General features: G+C 37.6%; 1 protein-coding gene across 4 annotated transcripts in view; it reads right to left on the bottom strand.

Moving 5' to 3' along the window:
- Positions 1 to 8,237: 8,237 nt before the first annotated feature.
- LOC127416426 (sex comb on midleg-like protein 4) overlaps positions 8,238 to 25,704 on the bottom strand; it is a 33,384-nt gene continuing 15,917 nt past the window's right edge. The window contains exons 1-8 of one of the 4 annotated variants that reach the window (XM_051655788.1): positions 25,453 to 25,590; positions 22,442 to 22,668; positions 20,920 to 21,046; positions 15,783 to 15,983; positions 14,230 to 14,430; positions 12,922 to 13,128; positions 12,418 to 12,563; positions 8,238 to 11,596 (exon numbers count right to left, since the gene is read on the bottom strand). In XM_051655788.1, the coding sequence (XP_051511748.1) occupies positions 11,471 to 11,596; positions 12,418 to 12,563; positions 12,922 to 13,128; positions 14,230 to 14,430; positions 15,783 to 15,983; positions 20,920 to 21,046; positions 22,442 to 22,663 (1,230 nt within the window). In that variant the 5' untranslated portion in view covers positions 22,664 to 22,668; positions 25,453 to 25,590 and the 3' untranslated portion in view covers positions 8,238 to 11,470. Of the gene's footprint in view, positions 11,974 to 12,417; positions 12,564 to 12,921; positions 13,129 to 14,229; positions 14,431 to 15,782; positions 15,984 to 20,919; positions 21,047 to 22,441; positions 22,669 to 25,158; positions 25,374 to 25,452; positions 25,591 to 25,704 lie in introns of those variants that run through there. The other 3 variants (XM_051655787.1, XM_051655786.1, XM_051655785.1) reach the window with 3 other exon arrangements.

Here is a 25,704-nt window from a genome sequence, read left to right on the forward strand (position 1 = left end):
AGAAACTGTCTGGAATGGAGGACAAATGAACCATTCCACACAACAAGACTGGGACAGCTGTGGAGTGTTTTTTCATGCAGGTTGGTTTTCCTCATTAAATTGTACAACATGAAGAAAAACACAAGTTCTCATAATATATAATATATTATATTTTTTAATATACAATTTATAAGAATAGACACAGTTCTTATAAATTTGTGGGGCAGAATGTTGATTTGGTTCAGTCTTATAAGAACCTTGGAGTGCACCTAGACAACAAACTAGAATGGAGCAGGAAAATTTAGGCTACATACAGAAAGGGTCAGAGCAGACTCTACTTTATGTGGATGCTCAGGCTCTTCAATGTTTGCAACAAAATGTAGAGTATGCTAACAGTGTCCTTAAATAATGAATATGATTTATGGATTTAGATGTGTTTTTTTATTTGTATGTATGGCTGCTGTGGTGAAACAATCTCCCCTGGTCGATAAAAAGCATTATCTTATCTTGTCTTATATAGATGGCAAAATAAGTTGTTGGGTCTTTTCCCAATATCCCTTGCCATTTGACAATTAACTCATCCAAGGTGCACATGGAACATATTTTATTTCTTCTACAAAAAGGCCTGTCATTTTGACTATGGCATAAAGTGTAGATTTGTTTTATCACATAAAAACCACACATTTTGTAACACCATACTATCCTTTTTATATGAGGAATACAAGATCAATAAGATTTTAAGCAGTAAACATATGGTAGCATACTACTATATGCTATTTACCATATGTACCATTTGCCAACACAGCTAACATGTAACTACATGTTTTCAGTATTCAAGAGTGGACATTACTGCTCATTATTTGCTGCCTCAAAACCCCCGGGTGGTGGTCCAAAATAGTTTGGGGTGGGTAATGTAGCATTGATTATACATTTTTAATGGGCATACTATATTGTTTACAAGTGTGTGTGTGTGAGAGAGAGCGAGAGAGAGGGAGAGAGAGAGAGCGAGAGAGATAGTGAGTGAGTGAGTGACTGAGAGAGAGTGAGTGAATGAATGAATGAGTGAGTGAGTGAGAGAGAGAGAGAGAGAGAGAGAGTTAGTGAGTAAGTTAGTAAGTGTGAGAGAGAGAGAGAGCAAGAGAGTGACTAAGTGATTACAGGGCAATTTGATTAAATTATTATTATTATTATTATTATTTTCAGATTGAATGTCACCGCTGCAAGAGGTGGCATGCCTTTCTATGTCAGACAAGCAGTTTAACAGGGCTCAAAAGGTTGACTGGAAGTGCTGCCTATCTATATAAGTGTGAATTTCTGTGGCTCCCACCCACAATCTGTCTAAACATGTACATAAATAAAACTACTATAGCTATACTATAACTGTATAGCAATTTCTCTTTTTTTATTTTATTTTGTTTTAGTAGTTAATTAGTGTATTCAGTTCAATTGCAATTGAATACATTTAAAATTTTTAAAGAAATAAAATCCAGATCATGACACCAAGGCCAATTACAGGTCTGATAGATACAGAAATATTTACATATAATCTGAATTTTTTTTTTTAAAAATACCAAAAATCTAAAAGGTGTGCATCGTAGCTGACACCTAGATGCACACTATACAGTTGGGTGTATGACTCTAAGTCATTCTCTTCAAATGCTTTTGAGCTTCAAATTATGATATATTTTGTGTATGAGTTTATACAGTGATATAAAAGATTTCAAAAAATCTAAAAGGTGTGCATCATAGCTGACACCTAGATGAACACTTTGAAGTTGGTTTTGAGACTGTAGGTGACATGTTTCAAATGCTATTGAAGTTAGAAATGTGTACACCAATGTCATATGAAACTTTATAGATGGTCCCTAAATTTGCCATTATTTGTGAATCTCCAATATTGTCAAGCGAACTTTATGGCACTATTTGAGTGTATGTAGATGAGGAGCAAAATTACCCTCTAATTTCATACCCTGCCATGTCATCTACAGAAACATTTACCACACTCCCACCTAAAATAATAATAATAATAATAATAATAATAATAAATTGAGAGAGACAAAGCGTGGATGCATTATCTTGGTGCTAAGTGCAATAAGCGGATCTGTTTACAGGCATGACTGTAGAGAGCTGAGCAGTGCAGAGAAAATGAGCAAAGCACATCACAACCTATTTCAGTTCACCATAGTCATATCATACTTTTTATTTGAAATCAAAAATAAATAATTCGAACTATATTTATAACAGGAATATGATTTTTGTCTTGCACGTGAGCTATTTTGTGTGTGACAAAATGCAGTTTTATTTGCAAACTGTTCTTATATTCATGCAGTTTTGATTGGGTGGACCAGCCGTCAGTCTGGGTGGACCATGCCACTCTGGCCCTTATGTGGCCTTGCGCTTGCTTTGGGTGAACTACAGCATCACTTTAAGTGGCTTTCGCAGTCTTATGCTTGAAGTCTCACTGTGCTGAAACACACAAGCAATCCTTTCTCAAGTGAAATGACTGCAGACCCAACTGTTTTTGGTTTCTGGCCATGTGAAACATTGGTGAGCGGATTGGCCCTCCTGCTCAAACAGATGAGACATGTGAATGTGTGGGAGTACAGTGAGAGTAGATGTATCCATCAGGCCTGGAGCAGCTGTTAAGTTAATGTTCAAAATGTAAACTGTAAGACCGTCAGTCTGCCAGTCAAACCCTGCTAACATCATTATTTCAGCTCACTCAACAGACAGCCGGGTTTCATGCCAAATCCAAAGTAACAGACACTCACAGAAGTTGCTTTTTCTTCACTCTGCTTCGCCTGTCATCGCTGTAATCATGTCTTGGTTTAGTTATGTTTCTGTCCTTTGCTCCTTGGTGCATATAATCACAAAAAGAAAATCGCAGGCTCTGATGAAAGCAAACATATGTGTGCATACATACATGCATTGATGGACCTCAAACCAATTATGCAAATCATAGCAATCAGTCCCTCTGTTGGAGAGAGGACACAGACCATCATCTTTTCCCCCTCCAACTCGTTCACATCCTAGATATTTTCCCTCCATCCTGAGTGTTCTTAAATCCGTCTCCGCTACTTTTTTTATTGTTGGTCAATCTGGTTTGTGTTCCAAACCAGACTTTCTTACTTCCATGGAATACAAAAGGAGATATTAGGCAGAATGTTGGCCACAGTGACTGTTTACTTCTACTGCATCTTTTTTCCATACTATGATTGTGAATGGTCACTGAGGCTAACATTCTGCCAAATATCTCTTTTTGTGTTCAAATGAAGAAACATGAGTGAGTGAGTAAATGATGACAGAATTTTGGGTGAACTAAGCATTTAAACATGAACTAGAATCAGGGCCAGAGTGGGATTCATATTCAGCTCGGGATGTCATGTCCAAGTCATCCCACACCCAAAAGGGGGGTTGGAGGTGAAGATGATAACAATAAAACAAGATCACAGCAAAAATATGCAATATATGTAATTACTTGAAAATTTATTTAAGCTCTCCATGTCATTATACCACATACGGCATTCACTAAGATTTTCACTTTGTCATAAGACATCGTTGTATGTGTTGTAAAAATAAGTGAATGTTAAAGGGATATTTGATCATTTCCTCACCCTCATGCCCTCCCAGATGTGTATGACTTTCTTTTGCAGAACATGAATGAAGATGTTTAGAAGAACTGTTGGTCCATTCAATGAAAGTAAATGAGAAGCAGTGAGAAACAGATCAATACCTTTTTACTATAAATCTTCGCTCTTAAGAGTTCTTCTTCTGTTTTTGGTGATTTACATAAGCATATCGCACTAGGAGAATTTATAGTTAAAAAAAAACTTAAATATTGATCTGTTTCTCACCCACACCTATCATATCGCTTCTGAAGACATAGATTAAACCACTGGAGTTGTATGGATTACTTTTATGCTGTATTTATGTGATTTTTGTACCTTATGAGTTCTGATCACCATTCACTTGCATTGAAAGGATCAACAAAACTGAGAAATTCTTCTAAAAAGCTTAATTTGTGTTCAGCAGAAGACAGAAAGTCATACACATCTGGGATGGCATGAGGGTGAGGAAATGATGAGAGAAATTTTCATTTTTTATTGTTTATAACTCTTTCAAGATGTACAGCCTCACACTTTAAATGGTCAGTGCTTTGTATTATAGATAATTAAAATAGCAACAGATCCAGTGAAACAATTAAGGTTGAGTGATTGTTTTTACTTTTTTACATGCCATTCAAAAATGTGCCATTTACAATGATAAGAGTGAAATAAAAGACTAAAAAGAACACATTTGTACTTTTCTTTAACTGTTCAGGACAAAGGCAAAATGGTTACTGTCTCTTTAAGAGGGTTTTATCGCATTATACAACATTGAAGGCACTCTGTGCAGTTTGTTTCGTTGAGTTTAATCTTTTGAGAGCTGTAAAGTCCCATTATTTTTGTACCGTGTCGTACTGTTGCATCTGTATTCGTTTACTTTAAGTATTCTGTTATTTTGTGACAAAAAATAATTTTGCTATTATCATTCTACACTGCTAGGGAAGAGGATTTCAGAGATTAATTGATTGAGATTGTGAGACTGCAGTCAGTATTAAACTTGTGATGATCTTGTAGGCTACCTGAAGTACGTTCATCCATTCAGCTATTAGTAGCCTATCTGTTCTCGATGGATCTTCCGTGATCCTTCCCGCGCTGTCAAGTGAAGTGGTGCAACATCAGTTTCGTCTCTCACAGGCTGCTCTCTCATTTGTTTGGGTGTGAGATGATAAAATACAAACTGCATCCACTGTAATACGGAACGCAATTCTGATCCTTTAAATATCAGATGTTACGGACTGTTGGCAGTTGTTATGCGACATGATGAAAGTTTGTCAATCAACATGCGGACCTAACCGGCCCAATTTTTGACCGGCCCAGCGGGAATTCTCCCAATCTTCCCGACTGCCACTCCGGCCCTGACTAGAATGGACGTATTGGACCATGGAGACACGTCTAACTGTTTTTTTCAGCATCTTGCGCCATGAGCACCACATATTTTAAGATGCTGTCAAGCTGCAAAGTCAAACCAAAAGAAATAATGAAGAAGCAACAAATACAAAATAAAAAAACAAGATTTGTACATTTTCCGAAGAAAATGTTCAGTTGTGCTTGCCCATACAAAAGTCGCTGCCACACTGCCAGGGTGTTGCTATGTGGTTGCTAAGGTTTTCTCTCTGGTTGCTTATTAGCCTAGACCAAAAAGCCCAAGTCTCTATGGTACTTTATCCTCTGGATATCTGTAGTCCCTCCTTCAGTGTAAGTCTATGGGAGTTTTTTCATCTGTTTTATCATCCTTGGTGAAAATCTTAAGTCTGATTGCTTCGAAAAGTAATAACACACCTCCTCAAGAAGCCGCACAATTAGAGAAATCATTCATGTCCATAGCACAAATGATGTGGGACGATTTACACCCCAGATTTTTAATACTTAGAGGTAGGGGTTTGTTTAAATCTCTTACCCTAAGTATATACAATAGTAATGTTATGTTTGCATTAGCAAACACCACTAATTGCAAACTATTTCATAATGAATTGATTAGTCAAAAAAGACTTAGACAAAACCCACAGGGAGGGCATGACATATCCCACTCTTCGTCTGTCAAATCCAATAAGCTACTTCCCCTTGTCTCATCTGTTGCTGTCCCCTTATTTCAAAACATCTCCAGAAGAATTCTGCATGAACTCTAGACTAATGGTGAAGGGAGAGATTGAAGCGTAGCGCTGAGGCATAAGAGAGCTCATTATGGCAGTCACACAGTGACAGACAGAAATGTTTCAATGTCTTTAAGGGACACATTCATGCCAAAGTAAGATTTCCGGAGGTCTTCTCATCCTAGAAAGATAAGCTGCAGATGAGAGGCATGTTTTCAGTCAGTGTGCTGACACTCTGCCATCACTGAGATTAACTCATCAGAGTCAACAGATAAGGCTACAGCACTTTTAACTCCCTTTATGTCTGCACTGCTAGGGGCATATTTTCCTCAAGCCTGTTCCATCTGATGTTATACTTACACATTTCACAGTGCTGTGATAAGCCATATGATGTAGAGAATATGAAAGAGAAGATACACCTTATGCTGCTTAATTTTTTTGTTGGTCTATAATAACGGACAAAACTATCCATAAGAATATCCCATATTCATCTCAATGGTAGTTGCTTGGCTGCCGTAAGAACACCAAGAAGTATGTGATTGGAAATCTGCCATTTTTGCACGTTCAGTTTTGCAGCCAGTTTTTTTTTTGTGTGTGTGTCATGTGACTAATCACTCTGCAGCTTCTGGAAAATGATGTCCTGACAACGTTTATTAGACTACGTTTTTGACTGCTTTACATAAACAGAGGCCATTCAAATGACATCATCTGTTTGTTTTTCTGTCCATGAGGGGACTTTCCATTGTTTTTATGCTGAGCTAAAGATCTGTCTTAACCCTACCCCTAAATCCCTAGCCCTTACACAAACCTATCCGCATTTTCATTAAGACATTATTTAGTATGTTTTTTAAGCCATTGTCCTTGTTGAAACAGTTGGCTGGTCCCCAATGCCAGAGATTTCAAGTTTTACTATCCTTGGATGTTCTTTTACCAGGCACATACTGTAAAAAATAGAAGTATAGCTAATAAATGGGAGAATTCCAACAAGTCAGAATTTTAAAATTTATTTTATTATTTTATTTTTTTCATTTTGTAGTGTGTGCGGGCATGTTTACATTTTCACTGGTGTCTTTCTGCAATATTATAGATCAATGGATTTTGCTCTAGCCCTTTGGAGTGTGCATTGTATCTTTTCAACATTAATTTAAGGGCTCCATTTTTTTCATCCTTCCCCAGCATCTCTAAACTCTCTATTTGTTTTCCACTCATAGACACAGCTGGAGGCACATTTATTTTTTTAGTAATGCCCTTTTGTTTGGTGATGCCATAATTTTTCATGTTCTCTTCAATGGGCTGTTAGCCTTAAGAAGATTTTGTGTGCCTCTCCTTCTACACAATACACAGTTATTTCAGTGCATCTGTATTCTAAGGACACTTCAGTTTCAAAGAGAATAGAGTGAGTTTGACTAGTCCGATTTTTCAGGTAATTGTTTTTTTTTTTTTTTTTTTTTTTTTTTTGCATGTATGCTCTTTGATGCCATCTTGGTTATGGCCTGGAGTCTCAAAATAAATAGAAACCAATAAAAAAAAAAAAAAAAAAAAGTGAATACATTTTTACAAACACACTCCTGATGAACAAGCTTTGTATTGCTGGTACGGTGGTGAAAAATGAATTGTAAAAGTGAATATAATTTTTGTTAACACTTTAAAATACACTTCTATTTGTTAGCATTTGTTTTATGCATTAGGTATCATGAACTAAAAATGAACAATTATTTTTACAGCATTTATTAATATTGGTTTATTTTAATTTATCAAAATTGGCATACTATTGTTCATTGTTTGTTCATGTAAGTTTGCGGTATATTCCATTAAGTAACATATGCAATGTTAATGTTTACAACTTTGAATGTAAAAAAAAAAAAAATTATAGAATATGTAGAAATTAACATTTACAGTATTGATTAATTTGTTAAAATATTATTCATTGTTTGTCCATGTTAACTACTGTGTTAATTACATTTCTCAAATTGCATATATTTAATATACATTACTACACCTTATTTTTTTCAGTGATTAGTAAGCTTTAGAGAAACACACAAGGGGTGTTTGTGGAACTCAGTTTATACAGAGTTGAGGGTGAAATGGTATATTAGCCATATGGCACATTTAAGATACAACAGTGCCACCTATATGTAGAAATTAGTTAACACAGCAACAAAGGATAGGTCCATGAAGCATACTATCACAGTAAAGCTATTATAAAAAATAAAAAATAAAAAAACCTTTGCAAAATGGTCTGCATCCTGATATTTAAGGCCTAACTTAAGTACCTTCTTTCATATTTATCTCAAATAACTAACAAATAGCTTATTTATCTCTTAACAGAAGGGCCTGATATGATTAGGTTTGCCTTTAAATACAAACTTTGAATTGTGCAGATTTTTTTTAGACAAAATTATTTTGAACAATGAGACTTGGAATGAAACAAGGACAAGAGTGGCCATGTTTTTTTTTTTAATTTATTTATCTCAAATCTTGGAGAAAATAATAATAATAAATACCTCATCATGGACATGGCACACTGTACTTTTGAGATTTGAAGAATGAAATTAGAAAGGTGTTAGAATATTCTCTGCATTCTCTCAAGTGCAGAAAAGACTTTATTTGAATTGTTTAAGAATGGCTTTGTACATGATGCAACATTTGTATGTGGGTTCTGGCTAGCACGGAGTTGTTTCTGTCTGCACAAGAGCAATAAGTACAAACAGCAATCTATTTAGTGATATAGCAATATATAGAACTACAAATACAGTTAGAGTTCAGTATAGGGTGTTTATTATGCTTTATTCTGACTCTTTCATAATGCTCTATATTATTAACCTAACAAACAGACACACAGTGCAGAGCCTGTCCTCAGTCACAAGAGTCACAACACTGAAGCCAAACTGAAGAAATAAAAGCAAACCAACCATAAGATTGTTTGCATAAAATCATTATTAGTTAAATACACAGTCATATTGTAGCACCAACATGAATGGTCCATGTTGTAGTCACCCTCACATTTTTTCATTAAAACTCTTGAGTTAACAAATGTCTCTTTTAAACAACCTTACATGGGACTATCATCAAGAGCAGCATTCATAAATGTAAACTTACATTTTCCATTATATTAAAAATGGCAAGGAATGATGTGGAGGCAAACATACAAACCTAACATACACACTCACACACATACAAAAAAAGCTTAAACCATAGCAGAACTGAAGAGCATAATATCCTAAAAACCTCACTCATTTTCCTGACACAATCGTCGGTAATATCTAGCCAGGAGCTTCTGAGCCGGCCTATGTCAGCAAAATATCTGCATGAGGGCATAAACTGTCCCAAAATAATTAAAGATTATTATGAAAGTGTCAAGGCTTCCTACTTGAAATAAGATTAAGTGTAGCCAGTGAAAGGAGTGCTTGTGTTGCTATTACTCTGTTAAAGGGCTTTTGAAACAACAAGATATTCCCACTGTTTGACCACATGATTGGAAATCAAAAACTGTCTGCTTTAAAGCTAATACCTCTTGTATTCATAACATTAGCCTTGGGGTAATTCATCTCTATAATCTTGCATTTCTATGTTAAAGCCAAAGTGTGAAATTTCTATGCCACTAGCGTCACCCAAAGGAATTGTAAAAATAAACAATGTTTTGAAACAGCTTTCCCGAATACTCCATCCAACTGCCACTGTCAGCCAAATAGATGGTCCCATCACAAACTCAAGCCTAAGTCAATGTTGCAGAGTCTGGCTGGGCGGGACGCTCAAAGTAGCCACAGTATTTACACTTTTCCGGGAAATCAACCAACAAATGGTTTACTTGACTCAGCATATTAAGCTTGGATAAGAGAAAGTATTGTACTGTAACATCAAAAAATGAACAAACAGTAGCTTTATAAAATGTCACATCAGGAGATTTTACATGAATGAAGCCCAAAACCTCTTGATTATACTGTACCTCTTTGAACGTGCCAAGTTAATTCACTACACTCAACAAATCTGATGAAAGGTTACATAAAGACATTGTAATCCTCTACTTTTCAAATCATTAAGTAACACCAGATTTTACTGATTCATTCCATTTATAATGTTCTGGTGCCAAAAATTCTTCACTTGCACATTTTTAATTGAAAGAGCTATTACCAGCTGCTCCAACATGGGGAATTATAATAATAATGTATTATTAATTAATTATAATGTAGAATTATAGATAATGATTCTGTACAGATGCACAAGTTAGCATAGCAGTTGCTTTAAGAGGCAGAATGTACAACAATGAAGTCTAGCACAGCAAAGCTAGCTGATTACAAGTAAATGTTGAACATACTGTATGCATCAGATAACTGGATCTAAATTGTTTTAATGTACTCTTTTTGAAATTTATAAAATTGTAGATTGTATCTGTGACTACAACATAAATTATAATATTTACACATGATTGCACGGACAGAAAAAAGTTGTACACTTGGGTGTAATCCACTTAAGGAGATGACATCATCAGATCAAACTTAAATTTGTCTGTCTGAAAAATAATACAGTATTCTGAATGCCACTTAAATGTCCTTAAATGTCTCTCTTGCACATTTTTATGGTGTTTGAGGCCAAGCTGTAGTGACTTTGAAACATTGAAATATGGCTGTAACAGTAAAATAATAATGTCAAAGCACGTCTAAAGTACCTCAGCTTGTTCACCTAAGCACTGTAAGTTTATGAAAGGCAATCAATTTAAACCAAGTATAATATGCACAGTGAAAATGTTTATCTAAAAACAGGACAATTTACACAACTTAAAAAAATAATCTGTACATTTTGAAATGATCTGTTAATTTTTTGTGGTATCTGAGCAACTGTTCCATTTAGGGCTTTTCCTTTGTGAGTGAGAAGGATAAATGACAAAATTCTGTGAGTAATGAGACCTCTCTGTTGTTGTATTCCATGCATTTGGTCCACTGTGAGAAAAATACAGTACCAGTGTTCCGGTACACTGTATTCAAAGTATTGTTGTTTTTGTACAATTTCACTTGTTGGTTGAGCACCTGGTGTGCATTACTGTGTTTTTAATGCACTGTTGTTCATGAACATAGCAATAAATGCCTTGTAGCACATCCTGTAAGTTCTGACTTGGGCGGCCTTCAAACACTTGACGTGACTGGTCCATTGCTGAGCCAAGTTGCATTTGTGCCTGTGATTTGCTGGTTCAGACTGTGTGCATATCTGTTCAATCAAAAGATGTGACTGTAGAATGCAAAACTGTAGACTGTTACTGATCTCCCACACTGTTGGCCTTTGAAGTAGCTGCTCTCTGAAAATAAAAGCTGAAGGGTACCTGGTTACAATGAGGGTTAGTTTAATATAGTTGCAATAATTCCACTTCACCAGCAGGTGGCTGAAGTTCACATGGTTTTAGACAGAGTCCATGCCTCTGGAAAATATGAATGGGTTTGTTTGTGATATAACACATTTGTTCCAGTTCCATCCATTTGAATATTTGTGATTAACACTTAAAACTCAAACAAAAACTGCTCACTTGCTTAAGTACAAATAAAATCTCAGAATGCAGCCTTTCGATTAGAGCAGTGATCCAATGTCAATTGACCAATTAAATGCTCGAACACTTTAAATTAGCACAAGGAAATCCTGTGGTCAGTGAAATGTTAGATAAGATCTGGTGCTTGTCTTTGAATGACCAGAGAACAGAGGATAAAAACATCCTGTACATAAAGTGGGGACTGGTGTCATGAGAGTAAATACTGTGAGAGAATCCACAAGTGTTTGTGTGGATAGGGGGTATGATGTTTCAAAGACAGGTCAGAACCTGTTCTGTTTTAGCTTGTCGATGTGGTAGCAGAGCTTGAGAGCAGGGCCCAGTTTGAGTCCCAGGTACTTCATGATCATATCACTCTTCAGAAGGAGGAGAGCATCTCCATCAATCTCCTGAAGAAGTAATCACACAGTGTCCACAAAGGAATGCTTACTATACACTTGAAACAATATTTTACAGTACAAATATTCAGGAATTTAGAAAGGTTTTTTTTTTTTTTTTTATGTTGGAAGTAGGATTTTGGAAGTACACAATTTGGCCCAAAAATCATACTGTGTACATTTTGACAAATATTGTGATTTGAATATTTCTGTTGCTTAGATTTCAAGACTAAAAGAGCAAAGGCATAAAATCATACTGATACAGCAGCTCTCATGTATGTGAAATCTACAAACTAGCAAGTGATCCCTTTTGTCACGACAGTAGGCCAAGTCCTGTTTTGTCCACAATCTACTGCTAAAAGACTTTGAAGGGTGTCCACACTTAAGTCCTGTTAAAAAGAAAGAAACCCAGACCTCTTTCATTTGCTGATTGAAAAAGTGGACTAAGATCTATTTTTGGTCCGTTTTTAATCAGTGTGTATTCACTTCCAAGCATGCAGCGCATACAAACAACATATTTATTAACTAAATTGCAGTCTTTATCTGTTTATTAATAAACAAGTCAAAAACACTATTTTGTTTTTAATTCAATTAATTGTGGAGCCTTACTTACAAGTGTAATTTCAATTTAATCTGTTTAGTGCTATTAAATTTATACTTTGCATTTGTTCTGATCTAAATATGACTGTACAAACATTTGGAGTCTAGCCCTTTTAATATTTTTCAGCTTGGTGGTTATTTCATCAACTGATTCTAAACTGAACCTGCTGCACATTATCTACACAGGGTTGATACAACATGTTCAACACATGGTGTTTGTTTGCCAAACTCACATGCTTTCTAAAGAGATCCACATGTGGGCCCAGCGCTTGAGGGTCTGCATCCTTGATAAACCACACCACCTCATCAACACTCCACCTGGAGGGGTCCTTACTTGGTGGGGGCTTTGCCTCCCCTCCCTCTGGGCATGGACTGTAGGCTAGACAGAGAAGACAGATTCAGAGAATAAAACAAGGATTACAGTTTTGGCTGAAGCTAGAAATACCTTGCCATTTATCACTGTATATGCAATAGAGACGGTAAACACGAATGGCCACCAATTTTCAGACAAATAAACTTGCGTATGGTATTTACACTTAGAGGGTGAAAAGGCTGGTTGTCAATCAATATATCACTGTAACATTTAGTTTACAGTGTTCTGATTCTCTCTAGTAAAAATACCACCTGTATCTTGTAATCATTATGTATACAGAGAGAATTACCAGACATTAATCTTTTAAGGAAACTATCGCTGCTTTTGTGCATATTTCTGAAAGTAGCTATTTCCTATTTCTTACCACTTTTATTTCCTTCCTGGAATGTGCTGGGACTGGCTGCCTGCCTGCACACACCTCCAGAATAGGTGGAGCCAGAACGAAAACCATATGAAGGTTTGGTAGCTGTGTATGGCAAGGACATCGCACCAAAGGCAGAATCACTGGGATCAACAGAATAGCGCTTAGGGTCCATTGAATCGCCATGGTAGTCATCCATCATCGAGTTTGCTGCAAAAAAAAGATCATAAATGTAGGAAATAATCCATTTAAAGGCTTAATTTGGTTGTGGTTTCAAATTGTTTTCTTGAGTGTCCATAGGCCTGCATGGTCAAAATTACACAGGCAAATTTCCTAAACAGCAGTAAAACATGCATCTAGACTCTAACCACCAGCAATCCAGTTTAACCAGGCACTAAATGCGCTGAAATAGCACTACAACATGAGTATTTAATGTAAATTAAGTCAATGTCATTTTTTCTGCGCAAACACACCTCTTTTCTATGTAAATTAGGCTTACTGGAACACCTTATTCACAAAAGCAAGCGCTATTTGGCTGGCACAATTAACATCATGCTGTTACCGTCCTCAGAAAACAGGTTGGAAATTGGTTAGAAATTTAATAAAAAGAGATTTTTGTGTACATTTTCTATTGATTATGGCAGCAATAATTGATCAAATGCAAGAGAAGCCAATTCAAGTGTCTGGACCACAGTGGTGAAGTGATGCTGTACAGACCCAGCTAAGTATGCCACATCGCAGTAATCTCCTTAATACTCCACAACCTAGAAATCAGAACTTACTTGCAAGATTTGGAATTGTGGCATGAGAAATGTAGGCATCCTTATAAATGGGTTTTCCTCCCTTAACCCTGTTAACCATTGACATGGGATTAAATCTTGACAGAAAACTTTTCTGTGTAGCCGAGAGGCACGAAATTGCTTCATACTGAGGTTAATGCTCTAATCTCTAGAGCTCCTAAAGCACATGTAGGAGGGAACAAGAGAGCCAACAGAACTCAAACACTCAAACCTCAGGCCACTCAGAGGCACTCAACCTTTTGCAGGCACTTAAACAGCTCAGCTAGCACTAAAGACCTCCTCTGCATTTTCAAAAGGGCAGATTGGAAAAGTGTAGGCTCAATAATCAAACAGCCAAATTACAAAACACCCAAACCAAAAGAGACCAAACAAGAATCACCAAAATAATATTCACTCTATATTGACATTTGCCACAGTTAGATAAAGTAGGTGTACATGGAAATGCATCTCTACCATTTAAAACCAAAGGCTAGCAGAACAGAGGTCATGCAAGAGCTTAATGAGTACGCACTTGACTTGGGCTGTCCGTCTGAGTGCTTTTCAGTGTGGAATGAGGAAGAGGAGGAGGGGGATGATGAAGGGGCAATGGGCTGGTCACTGAAGAGGTTCTCACACAGCAGGTTTCGGCACAACTTCTTGAGGAAGCGCAGGACGTAGCCCACACTGTTTACCACCGGCAAGCTCAACAGATGCTGCTTACCGTCAAAGGTGGCTGATGAACAGAGAAAGAGTGTTAAAGTTCAGGACAAGTAAAGTGAACGCTTTAAGAACATTCTGCAGTCTGGTATCTAATTTCTTAAATTATGCTAGTTTCATGCCTCTCGTATCACTCCAGAGCCTCTTTCTTCTCACATGGTATAATAATCTCAAATTATGCTAGTTTCATGCCTCTCGTATCACTCCGGAGTCTCTTTTCTCTCACATGGTATAATATTCTCAAATATATGTAATAAGCTTTGCGTCAGTTCCTGATCGCCCTGTTGGGGTTTATTTTGTGATAATGACTGGCTAACTTCACATAAACACTTGTGTTACTCATGCAATATAGCTAAATAATATTGGCGTATGTACATTTATTGTAAAGCCAGAGGAGGATGGGCTCCCCCAACTGAATCGGGTTCCTCTCAAGGTTTTCCTCTCCACTAACTGAACATTTTATGGAGTTTTTTCCTTTCTACAGTAACCTTTGGGTTGCTCACTGGGAGTTTGAAGGCATTAAGGCATGATTTTCTGTAAAGCTGCTCTGAAATGATATTGAAAGCTGCTTTGAAACAATGTATTGTGAAAAGAGCTTTTCAAATAAAAATGACTTGACTTATCGCATTTTAATGTAATTGATTATGTCAATAACCAAAAAAATGTAATAAGCAATATTATAAATATTTATTTGTATGTACTTATGTATACAGTACACACTGTAGCATAACACTGTTAAAAAAAAAGTATGACCATCTTTACAAAATCTTTTAAAATGTTCAAGCCCCAGAAACTAAGGGGGCCTGGGTAGCTCAGCGAGTACTGACACCGACTACCACCCCTGAAATCGCAAGATCAAATCCAGGGCGGGCTGAGTGATTCCAGCCAGGTCTCCTAACCAACCAAATTGGCCCGTTTGCTAGGGATGGTAGAGTCACATGGGGTAACCTCCTCATGGTCGTAATAATATGTGGTTCTCGCTCTCGGTGGGGCACGTGGCGAGTTGTGCGTTGATATCACGGAGAATAGCATGGGCCTCCACACGTGCTACGTCTCTGCGGTAACACGCTCAACAAGCCACGTGATAAGATGTGCGGATTGATGGTCTCAGACGCAGAGGCAACTGAGATTCGTCCTCCACCACCCGGATTGAGGCGAGTCACTACGCCACAACGAGGACTTAGAGCGCACTGGGAATTTGGCATTCCAAAGAGAAAAGGGGAGAAAATAAAAAAATAAAAAAAACACTGACTCTAGATCAATAATTTGTATATAAGGGACATGAACATAACAGCTACAAATGGATATCAGAATGCAGAATGAGAATTAGAATGAGCCATGCATTTGTGTGTTTGCATGCAAATGAACCTGATATCTTTTCACCCCCATAGCCCTCAGTGAGCAGAGTGAAGACGGCTTTCTGCTGGTACGCGCTGTCAATGCAGCCCTGTACTGCCTGCTGCAGCACAACAGAAGGCCTCGCCGGACCTAGATGATCCGGCAACTGCAGCACCTTCTGCCTGTCCAGGTTAGGACCCGTGTTCACCTGCTTGTTCACGTAGATACAAACTGGGATGAGAGAGAGAGAGAGAGCGATGTATAAGGAAAATCCTACATTTGCTTTGAGCACACATTTATAATTGAATAGGCAAAATATAAAACTGCAGTATTTGCACATATTTTTATCAGTTCATCTTAAGGGCAAAGTCTGATTAGGTTAGAGAAGCAACAAAAAAAGCACAGTTCAGCTGCACAGTTAATTGCGCTGCTGCCTACGCCTGCATGTAGGGTAATTCTCTGATTTTGTTCTGCTCTTGCTTTTGATTTTCTTATTAATTGGGAATTAAGTTCTTTTGTTTTGGTTGCAATGCCTCTTTACATGTTTAAATTAACAGTTAACTGTTAATTAGCGCAATAATAAGTAACTTGGAAAGCACAGCAGAGTTAACTCTGACAATAATATGAAAATACATAGATCTATAAATACAATTACATACAGAGTTACATAGGCATAATTAAAAACATATATGATATTGCATCAATATAAACCATTATATATAAAGGCAATGTGTACATGGGCATTTACACACACACACACATACACATATTGACACACAGTGCACGTATTCCTTATTGACACTCGAAATGGTTTCACATTTAAATCCTTCACTTAAATATTTGGGAAGGAATCTTCAAATATTTGAGACCACATTTATAGATGGTTTCTGGAGGTCATAAAGGGAGAACTGCATTTCATATCTAAGAAATACTCTCAAATGTTTTGGAACCCATAAAAGGAAAGAGGAGGAGAGGGCTGAACAGGAGAAAATAAGAAGAAAAAAACAATTCCATCTTCTGTGACAGCTTTGGATTTTTGAATAATCAATAGTGCTACATCCTTTGCATTTCAATTCTTGCTTACCTGCAATGGAATAATTCACCATGAATAAATCTAATTTTAAAGTCTAATTAAAAAGAAACTCTCTGTACAGGCACTGGTCACCATAAGAATTCAATCACAAGAAATACAAAGAATATTAAAAATGTACCTATGCAGTCCTCATGAAACGTATGCAAATACACTGCACTACACAAATCTATGGAGGTGAAATTGTTGAAAAACTTCAGAAAACGACAATAAATATTTGTATTTGTACGTTGAAATTTTAACTTTCAGATAATAATCACAAAATCATGTTCTGAATTTGAGGTAGCAGACAAAGTCACAAATTGACATTCACAGAAATACAAATGACAGACGCAAACTTATAACACATATTTGCTTTTGCACTTTAATTTAGTTTCACAATACAACCACAACAAAATCTCTCAAATCTGGCACAGCAATTTTAATCTTCTCACCTTAACGTCTGTAATACATTTTGTGATAAACCTGTTGCAAATCAAATCTAAAAATCTTCTGCAGTTTTCAAGACAAACCAGAGCCGATTTATGTCATTATACTCCAATAGGGAACATTTTCATTTTAATTGATTAATTTATCCAATATTACTTACAAATGAGGAAAATCAAAAAAGGGATAAATTACAAGAAACACAATACAGCTTTTGTATATCTTGCCACAGGAATATAACAGAGAGAAAAGGTGAGCCAGAGAGAGCAGTGCATGTAGGAATCCCCCCTCCCTCCTCCTCCCACACAATCTGTCCTCACTGCCCTGACTCACTTGTCTACAGCATGTGGATGCTTTAATCTGACAGACTGCCATGCTGAGGGATTTCCTTCATCGTCAGTCATACACAAGCGCCATGGCCAGGAGTCAGACACACACACACACACACACACACACACACACACACACACACACACACACACACACACACACACACACACACACACACACACACACACACACACACACACACACACACACACACACACACACACACACACACACACACACACACACACACACACACACACACACACACACACCACTCCCAATGCTGCCCATGGGCAAAAATAATGTGCATGTGTGAGTGTGTAGCAGGATAAAATCTACAATGAACGGGGAGTGGGGGAGGACTGTTTCCAAAAATGGGTGATATGACACAAAGCTAAAAATAGATAATTGATAGCAAGATAACTGACATGCCAGACATGTAGATTTACAGACAGCACACTCAGGAAGGGCACTGAGATTTAACTGCGAGTACACAAATGTGTAGGCTACTCAAACAAGCCATGTGAACACGCAGACGCATACAGTTGAAAACACCAGATCTGCTAATAATGATCTCAGGTCATTAAGATCATGACCCCCACCAGCGGCAGTAACAATTTCCTCTGCAACCCCCACAACAGACATTCTGTCGCTGTCAGAGGGTTATATCTATCCATTGAGAAGTGATTTGAACTTACTAGAAAGGCAGTACATGTTTGGAAAATACCCCACTAAAACACTGTCATAGTTCTGCCTTATCAAATTTCCTTTTTTAAAGAACTAAAGAACCAAAATGCTGCATTGATATACAGACATTAGTGTAAATCTGTATATAATGAACATTGTTGCCAAATACGGAGTGTCTATTTACACTAAATTCAAATAGCCCATCTTGTTGGCAGAGGCTATTTACACTAACTCCACCCACCACAGCTCAGTCCAAACTCAAGACAGCCAAGACAGATTTATTTGGGGTCAACTGCTGATCAAATGAAGGTGGGTATATCTGAATTTTTCACGATGGGGCAGAGACATTAAACTGGTTAACAGGTTAGACATTTAGTGGATTAAGAGATTAGATAACTAAGTGACTATTTGCACTCCAATATTCTGGTGAAAACACAGGATTTTACGACAAACTGTGCACCCATGTGCAGCTGTAGTAGCTCTGGGTGTAACGATGGTACGTGTATTTGTTGTCACGCTGGAGATCCGGGTATGAATCCCACCCCTTGACATATTTTTTCCCATGTCTCTACTCTTAGTATTTCCTATAATACTACTTATAGTAATAAATAAAAGAGATTCCTCACAGTGATTTGGTCACAGTGAAGGTCGGGGAGTTGAAATAAGGATTTGATGCGGATAAAATTAACTATGGTTTTACTGTAGTAATATTGTAGCAACCATGAGTTTTGGTGGAACCTATATAGTTCTGATGTACTAACCATGGTGTTACTACAGTAAAATGTTGTTAATAGTAGTTAATAGTAACCATGTTTCATTTTGTGGTTACTATGATTTTACTAGAAAATACCATGGTGATACTATGGTTACTGTAGTAAAACCATAGTTAATTTTTGTAAGGTAGGGTAAGGGGTTGGTGTAGGGTGTCTGTGGGACTCCAAATAAACACAATAAAAATGTTGCAGTGATCCCACTATACTGTACGTTAGTATTTAAACAGGGGTGTAAGAGTATCTGCCACTATTTGCACTAGAGACACTTTTTGTTGCTTTTTACACTTACTGCAAATAGCCTCTGCCTTTAAAATAAGGTGGAATTCCCCTTTTATGGCTTCTTTTTAGATATTAGAGTGTGACTAAAAGAAACCATGACTTTTCCACTACACACAGATTTAAAGTCTACAAACCTGGAAGGCAGACAAAAGCCTCTTGTTCAGTTACTGCTCCCCACAGTAAATGGATTAAGCTTCAAGAACACAAGAACATGTTCAGCCATACCTTCACAACTGTTTAAAGTAGACCCAAAACAGCATGGTCCTGGAGAACCAGACAGGTGCATCGAGATGGATTATTGGAAATTCAGTAATGTCTCCACTGTATTTGATTGACAGAATTGAAATTGAACGCACTGTTCTTCTTTGGATCATATTCTCGTTGTATTTACGAAATGCATTTAGGTCATAAATTCATTCCGATTTTTTTTTTTTTTTTTAAATAGCTCGACTTTCCTTCAGTGAAAAGCTAATTTAGGGGAACAGATTTGATCTCTCCATCGCAATGTGGAGAAATTGGAAGATAATGTCTCCTAGCCAAGAGCTGTCAGGTCTCTTCAATAATGTCCCCGGAGAAATTCATAGCTATTCGACTTTAAAATAAGTGATGTAACTACTCTTTCTTTTTTTCTCTCTTCCTTTCCCTCTTTTTCTAGTGATGGATGTAATTGCCAATTGGGAGGGTAGCCCTTCGGACCACAGGGTCCTGACCTCAAAGATGATGAGTGTGTGAGTGTGTGTTGACGCATTGCATGGATCAGCATCTGATGTTGTCTGCACATTATGAAATATATGCATTTTACATCAATATACTGTATTTAAATTAAAGAATCACAATTAAGAATAACATCACAATTAAGAAATACATGAAAGGGAGAAGTTTGTTGTAAAGTGCTTTCTGTAAGGCTATAAACCTCCGTGCTCTTAAAGGCACCTCTGCTTAAAAGTGCACCTTTAGATTTGTGGACGAAAGGAGCCTCCGTTCTGTGCACGTCAGTTTTCTTGATATTTTAGATAAATATATAACATGTGTATTTGGTTTGGCTTGTGAAATGGGCGGGGTGTGTGATGTTTGCACCAGGGCGGTGTATTAAGTGCAGGTTTTAGAGCAACGTTGCAGGGCTTTTGGCCTGATGGTGGGAATGCAGATCGATTTTGGTCTCGCAGCTCGAGATCCGATGCTACTGGCTCCGGCTGACCAGTTGATAGCACTGGCTCGCAAGAATTTCCATTTTTGGCAGAACTAACCCTTTAAACAACAGAAGAAGAAAAATATATATCTTGGTCCTCTCTCACCTCGAGGCACGAATCCCATCATATCATGTTGACATAATACAGTTATCATAATTCGGATATATGAGTCGAGTTACAGTCCCCACTGACCAGTAAAAAACAGAATGATATGGGATTGAGTCATAATGTGGCTCCTCTGAGGACAGTCTATTTCTCTATATTACTCTATATTTCACATCTGATTGGTCCCTTACTAGTTAGAGCTATGTGTGTGTGTGTGTGTGTGTGTGTGTGTGTGTGTGTGTGTGTGTGTGTGTGTGTGTGTGTGCGTGTGTGTGTGCATGTGTTACCTGTGAGGACCTGTGGCGTGGCTGAGTGTGGGACAGTGGCAGCGTCCTGGGGGATGGAGCTCATGTCTGGCTCTGGGGTGCTACTGGGAGGGGAGATGGCCAGGGGTGTCATCAAGCGAGACTTCAGCTGCAATCGAAAAGCATAGTTATATTATATATATTATATGAGATACATAAACTCCATATATACTGTCCATTACATAAAAACATATCTCATAAAATGATACTCCTCTTCTGTGTGCATAATCTTGTTCTGAACAAACAAGAGTTCTGTAATTTACTGGAGTGACAACCGCATTCTACAACCAAATTCACTCCATGTGTGCAGAACTGAACTGAACAACTAGTTGTTAAGGCAGTGACGCCACTCTCTTTTGGACACTGACAGCTCGTCTGAAATATGTTGCTGGAAAATCACAGAAGCTAAAGTATGTGTCTTGACTCATTATCATATTCTGATGCCAGTCTGTCTCTCTCCATCATAGTTGCTAGGAACAATTGCCTTATGAATAATCGCAGATAATGGTTGGGTGATATTATGTCTCCAGTCCCTAATATTACTTTGGTCAAAAAAAAGCTAACACTAAATGGGTTAAATTGTTCTCCAAGTCTCTTGTTTACAGCTGCAAAAGCTAAAATGTTGTTTTGGTAATCATATCAATCATGTGCGCGTACACACACACAAAGATCATTTAGAGAATTCATTGATGCATGTAAATGTGGTTATTACTCCCAAAACTTTGCAGAGTGTACAGTATGTGACCTATGTGTTCATACAAGACTAAGATATCTAGCCATTAACTAGTTTTATTTTTTTTAAATTTTTTTTTTATTTTTTTAAAGTCTTTAAAGAAATTTACATAACATGGCTAAAAAATATCCTGATATTAAGGATAATAAAACAACCCTTTTAATGAACCATTAAATGGTGTAATAATACATGTTATGACAGATAAAGTGTCCCTAACATTAGGTTGCTAAGAAAAGCAATAGCAATCCGGTTTGGGTAAGCATGAATGTATTGTGCTCCATCCACTGCTAATATGCTAACACACACACACACACACACACACACACACACACACACTATGGTGGTGTGTTGCTCTTTAACTCAGCAGCAGCAACATCATGAGGCGTGTGCTCAGGCACATATGGCTAAAAATAACTCAACAGCAGCACACTGCAGATACATCAGTCAAAGTGCAACACACTCTATCACTGCCTTCTCTCACAGTCACCACCAGACATGTGCACAGACCTACAGTACCCATATACAGACACACACAAAACATTAGTCTGGTCTGTTCTTCTGCCTAAACAGTCCTAAGTATTACATGCACACAATCTGTTCTAGACCATTCAAATGTACCACTCAATGACATTTACATTTATGCATTTGGCAGAGAGATGCTTTACCCAAGATGACTTTCAGTTCATTCAAGGCAAACATAATGACAAAGGGAAAGGCCTTATACCTGTGGCCTACAAATAAGCAGACACAAACATTCTCATATTTATTGACCTTAAAACCAGGCTTCCTCCCTCTCTTCTTAGGCACTTTAATGGGTGGGAGGGATTCTGGGTAGTGACTCTGATATTCCGGGTGCCTTTTCAAGGGTGGGCGACCCCTCTTGCGACCTGGAATTTTTCCACTGGGGGGCGGGAGGAAGGAGTGGCTAATGGCCCCAGGTGATTGCATTTCTCCACCCCCTGACTGAACTGATACAGCAGCAGGAATACTCATCAGACCTGAGAGAGAGAAAAAAACAACACTAGAAATGTTTTACAGTGTATTTACATTAATTTTATTCATTTTAGTACAGTGCAAACATCGAGACAATTTCTGATTGAAAGTAAAAAGCAAAAGTAGGGACAATAAAGGTAAATTGGGACACTTTATCTTTCATTTGCATAGTTTTTAAAATAGTAGAAAATATTATCTCATTCTAGTTTATGATTAAATTATTGCCATTTTTAAATGGAAGAATATACAGATAATGATTGAGTGTCAGGTTTGACTTGTATTCACCCTATTAAACTGTCAAATACTGACATGACTCCCTATACTATGTCATCTGCATCATGTCATGTACTTAGAACTTTTAATTTTATAAGAAGCACATTAGTCTATTAGTCTATTTAAACAAAATAAACAAAATAAACTTACTTTTTTAGGGGTTTCATTAGACAGTGGATCTGTACATTTAAATGAATGTTTTATATTACTCCTAATGGCAACTGCAGAACTACAGTATAACCCTGTTATAAAAAGCAACTAAGACACAAAACCACAACTTTTATAATCCCGAACCATCAACTCATCATTTAACTCTCCAACACGCACACACAGATTTGTGTAGACAGTATGAAATTCTGAGCCACTGTTGTTACATATATTACGGTACTTTTTTTTTTTCTCCCCTTTTCTCCTCAATTTGGTATGCCCAATTCCCAATGTGCTCTAGGTCATTGTGGTGGCATAGTGACTTGCCTCAGTCCGGGTGCCGGAGGATGTACCTAAGTTGCCTCCGCATCCGAGACCGTCAATCCACGCATTTTATCATGTGGCTTGTTGAGCGCGTTACCGCGGAGACATAGCACATGTGGAGGCTTCATGCTATTCTCTGCAGCATCCACACACAACTCACCACGCGCCCCACCGAGAGCGAGAACCACATATTATAGCAACCACGAGGAGGTTACCCCATGTGACTCTACCCACCCTAGCAGCCAGACCAATTTGGTTGCTTAGGAGACCTGGCAGTAGTCACTCAGCACGCCCTGGATTCGAACTCGCAACTCCAGGGGTTGTAGTCAGCGTCAATACTCGCTGAGCTACCCAGGCCCCAATTACGGTACTTTTATTAATTACTAGAGTAATAGCAAAAACAATATGCAAGTACAAGAAGCTCCACAATATAATTACCCAGTAAGGACATGCAGTTAATTTGTATTATTCATTAAATGCGTATTTAAATGCACAGTACCATGAACATTGTAAAAATACAGCAAGTCAACCTAAAACAGTTTGAATTCGAATAACAATCAATACATCTATTTTGAGAAATCAAAACACAACAGCACTAAAAGTCAAAACAAATGCATGTCCACAGCCCAAACAATGCAACCTGTCATGCAACCAGCAAACTAGCTGTTGTTCCTGGAGACATCACAGTGACCCAGACAAGATGATGTGCCTGCAATGGTGGATAATTAAAAAAATGGATAAAAATTAAGCAGAAAAAAACATAACCCATACTGCATACCAAAATACCATATTTAATGGGCTAATACTGGACAAACATACTCATAAATAACTGGCCTGTTATTAATTATGTGAAGAACAAAAGCATGATGATGATGATGCTGTGAGGTGACCTACACTGTGCACACTGTGAGTGTGGAGGAAATCGACACTGAGCCACATAAAAGCATCGTCTCTATCCTCGGCTCTACAACTCTCTCTCTCTCTCGCTCAGTCCCCCTCCCCCAACCCTGATTCACTTTCCTCCCCTCCCCCTCCAGCTGTGGCGCCTGGCCTGACAGACACTTCCCCTTCTTTGCTCATCCCTCTTTTTTTAGGTGTCCCTTTGAACTCTGTACCTCAGAGTACAGAGCTTGTAAACATCAAGTTATGGTTTAGAATTTCTTTTTTTTTTTTTTTTTTACATTATTTATTTATTTTTTTGGACAAAGAAACTCATAATAAACATTTTATAATTTTTTCCTAAAACTAAAATAAATAAATAAAATAATACAGAAAATACTAAAACTAAAATAAGTGTATATTTATTTCTCTAACAACATTGATGCATTAGAATCTTTTATATTTTAATATACAGATCACACAAATATTTGTAATTAATTTCTTTAAAAAGGTGGATAGTAAATAAAAATATGCCATGCCATAAATATGCAGTGTATTCTTCATGAGTCCTCTCTGAAATCATTGCAGACAATAGACAGAAAGCTCTGCTATGCAAATAAAAATAATATTGATAAGATGAATTATGCACACAACTCGTATTAATCTTGTCAATCTATAAAATAAGATGAATTACTGAGAATACAAAAAGTTGTTTGCACAAAACATCAAGCAACATATGTAACATTTTGTAGCAAAATATTGAGAAATGATTTATTTCTTTAATTATTGTTTGTATTTAAGACCTTGTGCACGACCCTAAGTCCTCATTAATTTAATATGCACTTTCTAAAGATCAAATTATTGTCACTCACCTGCACGCGCTCTGTCTCTCTCTCTCATGCAACAGCCAGGCCAGGCGTAATTACATTAATCTATTTCTATGTTTCCAATAGCTACATGAAAGTCATAAATTCTTATTCCAAAGGCAAAAAATCGGTACCCAGCAAAACGTCCAGAAAACTGTATGAGAGAGCGATTAAAAATAGAGCACAGCTCACCATGCGTGTGTATTCATGTTTACGAGCAGTGTTGCATTGCGCGACGTCTTCTTATCTACAGCAAAGTCAGCGACACTCAAAGCAAATATTCCATTTATAAACACTCACCGACCACTCGGCGCTGGAGCGGATTCGTTATCAACAATGTCAAGAATAGTGCAAAGGCGTCCGGCCAAATGCTCACTCGTCCGCTTCCGTGCCTCTATCGCTTTCCAGACCGGCCTCAATAATTCTGCGCTTCTGAAACCCCCGCCAGCACTGAGAGCCTCCGCCGCGCGCTCTCGATACCACGGCGCGCTCCGCAGTCGCTACATCTTACCCTTCCTGTCGTCATGGCAACTGGGCGCCTAACATCCTCCC

Source organism: Myxocyprinus asiaticus, chromosome 25 (assembly GCF_019703515.2).
Source record: "Myxocyprinus asiaticus isolate MX2 ecotype Aquarium Trade chromosome 25, UBuf_Myxa_2, whole genome shotgun sequence".
In the NCBI taxonomy this organism is placed as follows: Eukaryota; Metazoa; Chordata; class Actinopteri; order Cypriniformes; family Catostomidae; genus Myxocyprinus; species Myxocyprinus asiaticus.